The 5,180-nt window shown below is 51.7% G+C and overlaps 1 protein-coding gene across 1 annotated transcript; it reads left to right on the top strand.

Moving 5' to 3' along the window:
* Positions 1 to 1,274: 1,274 nt before the first annotated feature.
* fzd9b (frizzled class receptor 9b) lies at positions 1,275 to 4,449 on the top strand. The gene is made up of 2 exons (XM_062552887.1): positions 1,275 to 3,591; positions 3,700 to 4,449. Exons 1-2 carry the CDS (start codon positions 1,917 to 1,919, stop codon positions 3,792 to 3,794), a joined length of 1,770 nt encoding a protein of 589 aa, XP_062408871.1. The 5' UTR covers positions 1,275 to 1,916; the 3' UTR covers positions 3,795 to 4,449.
* Positions 4,450 to 5,180: the final 731 nt, after the last annotated feature.

A 5,180-nucleotide genomic window follows, 5' to 3' on the forward strand; every position in this document is an offset into this window, starting at 1 on the left:
ACAAGAACTGTATGTGTGTGTGAGTGTGTGTGTGTGTGTGTGAGAGAGAGAGAGAGAAAGAGAGAGAGTGTGAGAAAGAGAGAGAGAAAGACACTTTGAGGGAGAGAGACACACAAAAAGGTAGTAAGGTAAAAGTCAAGACCCAATAATAGTAAAAAGAAAACAATCAAAAAAAGAAGGAAATATGGGGGTGAGGGGCAGATTAGAGATAATGATGGAGACTTTAGAAAGCGCAGACTCACCTATGATAGTGAGAGCAGCAGATCGAAGCATGGACGTGTCTTCTTGGAGAGAGTGTGTCTGAGTGTCAGGCATGTGCAGTGACAGCTCCAGGCTCTCCTGCTCATCTTCACTCTCCAGGCACTTTATCAGACGCTCTCAAGCCTCCACTGCTCCTGCGGCACATGGACACGACTCCACTTAGCCTGAGCTCAAACTACTCAAGTGTGCAACCATGACGCTGATCACTTCACTCAATAAATGAGCTTCAGGCATCGCTGCACCTATTGTGGAAATGTGAACATTAGACTGTGCTGATATATTTCACAAAAGGGGTTTTTAAGATTTGAGTTGTATAGAAACATCTGACTAGTTGAAATTGCTGTGGATGAATCAGTTCTGGTCCGTCAGATATTAGATGGTTTTGGTGCGTTCTTGGGCGCTGTGACCACTGCAGAGGTGCTTTCTGTTGTTTAGCCACTAGATGGTAACAATAGCCTCTCGTGTGGCTTATTTGCGGGCACACAACCGTGTGCAGATTATGCCTGAAAACAATAGTCTCTGAAAGTGAGGAAATCGACTCGACCAAAATTAGTATGCAGTTAATAACACAGTTATAGGAATTCAGCACTTTGGCTACACTTCCCCCTTCTCTTGTGGGACCTCGTTGGACGCATTTATAGTAATAGGTTACTTACTGCTTGTGCAAAGCAGTCAGCAAAAACAGACATTGGATCTGGACATTGGATTGGATGATGAAATACAAATAATAAGTTGTTGTTCTTGGAGAAGAAATGCATGGCACTGGTACACTTACAATATATTCGGATAGGCCTATGCAAGGCTATCACTGTTTACATTTTCTAGCGTTTATGATGTGCGGTTTGCATCAAATATGCCATGAAAATAAATGTAATGTATTTTCTATGAAAAAAATGTCCTTCTTAGGGACATGGTGGGCGGGTCACAATTAGGACGTCACTGGCGACCCACCCCCGCTAGGGAGAGGACTGGTCGGGCGAAGTGGAGACAGGAGTTTAGTTCTGCCGAGCGGTCGGAGGGAGGAGACCCTAGAGGCTTTGAGGACGTCGACCGGCCATTCAACAAACTCGCAGCACGCCGGACAATGATTCTGTTGTGAGTCCTACCGCTTAGATTTGCGTTACAATGCGTATGGATATCAAACGTAGTTAACGGCTAACAGCGTGAAGAGTACGTGTCGTTATTTGTTTTTCTGCCATTTACCACTGTTTTTAAATCGCAAAACGGGCTCTAATCACAGATTAGTTTAAAGTACTTTCGCTGTCTTCTGAAAGTTAAGCCACTGAAGAATTCCTGGATTTAACGGTAAAGCACTTGAGTTAAAGTGTCGTTTTGGAGTCTCGTGGGGACGCGCGCGTTTTGAGGAGCTGCGTTGCCCACACGCTTCTTTAAATCAAGGGGAATTATTTACCGCGCTAGCCTACTTGGACAGAATATTCTCCCCTCAGCATCCGAGTCGTGCTGTGTATTGCTGCAGGCGAGTGCGTTTGGACTCGTTCCTGTGGGACGCGATGAAGGAGAGCTAGCTTTGGAGTTTTACCCCTCGTTGTTTTTGAATTCATCTCGGGACTTCATATGTGGAGGCTGCTCTAGCGTCACTGGCTGCTTCTTCCACCGCTTCCCCTTCGCGTTAAATGCATGACTGAGCCGACAGCATGTGGGGTTCCACCGCGCAGGTAGTGGTCGCTCTCTGGTGTCAGCTGGTCCTGGCCGCGTCCAGCCTGGAAATTGCCTTGTACGACCCGGAGCGGGGCCAGCCAGCCAAGTGCGAGCCCATCACCATCCCCATGTGCCAGGGCATCGGCTACAACGAGACGCGCATGCCCAACTTCATGGGGCACGAGAGTCAGCGTGAGGCTGCCATCAAGCTCCAGGAGTTTGCGCCGCTGGTGGAGTACGGCTGCGACCCACACCTGCGCTTCTTCCTCTGCTCGCTCTACGCGCCCATGTGCACCGACAAGGTGTCAGCGTCCATCCCCGCGTGCCGGCCCATGTGCGAGCAGGCACGCCAGAAGTGCTCGCCCATCATGGAGAAGTTCCACTACGCCTGGCCCGACTCGCTGGACTGCTCCCGGCTGCCCACGCGCAACGACCCGCAGGCGCTCTGCATGGAGGCGCCCGAGAACGACACCAAGGTGGAGGGCAAGAAGGGCGAGGGCATGCTGCCCGTGCCGCCCAGGCAGCGCCCGGCGGGCGGAGGTGGCGGCGGCAGCGGCGGCCCCGGTGGAGGGGTCGGGGGCCGGGGGCCCGGCGGACTGGGCACGTGCCCCAACCCGGAGAAGTTCCAGTTCGTGGAGAAGAGCGGCTCGTGCGCGCCGCGGTGCTCGCCGGCGGTGGACGTCTTCTGGTCGCGCCGCGACAAGGACTTCGCCTTCGTGTGGATGGCCGTGTGGTCGACGCTCTGCTTCGTCTCGACCGCCTTCACCGTGCTCACCTTCCTGCTGGAGCCGCAGCGCTTCCAGTACCCCGAGCGGCCCATCATCTTCCTCTCCATGTGCTACAACGTCTACTCGGTGGCCTTCATCATCCGCTCGGTGGCCGGCGCCGAGAACATCGCCTGCGACCGCGAGAACGGCGAGCTCTACATCATCCAGGAGGGCCTGGAGAGCACCGGCTGCACCATCGTCTTCCTCATCCTCTACTACTTCGGCATGGCCAGCTCCATCTGGTGGGTCATCCTCACGCTCACCTGGTTCCTGGCGGCCGGCAAGAAGTGGGGCCACGAGGCCATCGAGGCGCACAGCTCCTACTTCCACATGGCCGCCTGGGGGCTGCCCGCGCTCAAGACCATCGTCATCCTCACCATGAGGAAGGTGGCGGGCGACGAGCTGACGGGGCTCTGCTACGTGGGCAGCATGGACGTGGGCGCGCTGACGGGCTTCGTGCTGGTGCCGCTGTCCTTCTACCTGGTGGCGGGCACCTCGTTCCTGCTGTCGGGCTTCGTGGCGCTCTTCCACATCCGCCGCGTCATGAAGACGGAGGGCACCAACACGGCCAAGCTGGAGAAGCTGATGGTCAAGATCGGCGTCTACTCCATCCTCTACACGGTGCCGGCCACCTGCGTCATCGTCTGCTACTTCTACGAGCGCCTCAACGTGGACTACTGGGCGTTCCGCGGCCTGGAGGCCAAGTGCGCGGGGCTGCCGGGCCGCCGGAGCGAGGACTGCTCGCTGGTCGAGTCGGTGCCCACCGTCGGCGTCTTCATGCTCAAGATCTTCATGTCGCTGGTGGTGGGCATCACCAGCGGCGTCTGGGTGTGGAGCTCCAAGACGCTGCAGACGTGGCAGGGCCTGTGCAGCCGCAAGCTGGCGGAGAGGACTAGCAACAGGAAGCCCTGCGGAGGGGTGGTGCCCGGGGGGCTGGTGGTGGGCATGGGCGGAGGAGGCGCAGGTGGAGGAGGAGGTGGTGGTGGTGGCGGGGGTGGAGGTGGCGTGCCCGGGTGTAACAGCACGCACTGCCACTACAAGTCTCCTGCGGTGGTGCTACACATGTCCAAGACTGACCCTTACCTGGACGGACCTGCTCATGTTTAAAAGGCGAGCTGCTTGTGTGTGTGTGTGTGTGTGTGAGAGCAAGCGAGAGAGTATGTGTGTGTTTTGAGGAGGGGTGCATGTGTGTTTGTGTTGTGAGTCTGAATGCACAAAGCTGCAAAGGGAGACTTTTTGACCTCATCTGAAAGGGACAGTTTGGGAGCAGATTGGGGGTGATTTGCCCTCTCCCAAAAATGAACTGAAGACATTTTTATGTCAGACTGTCACTGACATTGTCATCACATGTGTTTGAACGGGGCATTGAAAGAGTCAGTTGACTCTGGGAAAAGACTGAACAAAATTAAGGGAAAACTCTATATTACTCATAGTAAACATGCAATGGAACAAATTCAGATACAAAAAAAACTTTCAGATATGCAGGCTGTTTATAATACTTATTTGCAAAGCAAGGTTACCTTGCATGGGTTTATGAAAACAAGAATGTGTACTTTTGAAAACTCTATAAAACACTTCAGTATGTGTAAATGTAAGATATATTATCGTTATTTATTGTACATATTTAATTTCTATTTGTTTTGGTTTGTCAGATGATTGAGTTCTATTCACAGTTCTGAGAGCCAATGAAAGGGAAGTGCCTTTACAAATTTAATGTTGTTCTAGAAAAAGATAATAAATGCGCTATATATTTTCAACTATATGTCATGGTTTTCATGGTCCTTCATTGTTTTACGTGTTTGAAGACGTGCATGGTGTGAGCGCCATTTACGTAATCCTGACCATTAGTTCAGCGGATTATTAGTTCTAGATAAAATAATGAGTGTAGGCGGGATATCGCCACGTGTGAAAACAATCTGCCCGCCTGAATTTAAAAATACCGAATTGGCTTATTTGTGCAAAGGCTGTCATGAGAGTGGTATGTTTAAACATGTGGCTGAGTTATCAGTTTGCACCGTGCCACAGCGGCAATCTATCGGTGTCTCTCTCAAGCTTGCTCTCTCTTTCTCTGTATGTGTGCGCGCCTGTATTAGTGTGTATACCCAACTTCTCCCTCTCCAAATCAACGATAAAAGCAACCATGTCCGATCCGTAAACGCAAGAATGCAAACTATCACCAGTAAAAGAGACATGTGTGAAGGTGTCTGAGAAAACGGTGCCTGGTCTTTTGTATGTTTAGCATGCCCAAATGCCGGTCAATGTAGCCAGCACTTGCGTTTAAGTGGCGCAAACAGAAGTCAGCTATTCATGTGAAGTCCATTGACGTCTCACTGGAATTCCACGGGAAGAATTCTCTATTACCCTAATCGCTTGTTATCTGAATCGAATCAGGTTCTTTCTCCCAGTGAATGGCGTCCAGCCTATTCACAAACCACCTATAAAAATAAACATTTCTTTCATTGCACTGAGAACTGGGGAGACACATAAAGTTAC

Source organism: Sardina pilchardus, chromosome 13 (genome assembly GCF_963854185.1).
Source record: "Sardina pilchardus chromosome 13, fSarPil1.1, whole genome shotgun sequence".
NCBI lineage: Eukaryota > Metazoa > Chordata > Actinopteri > Clupeiformes > Clupeidae > Sardina > Sardina pilchardus.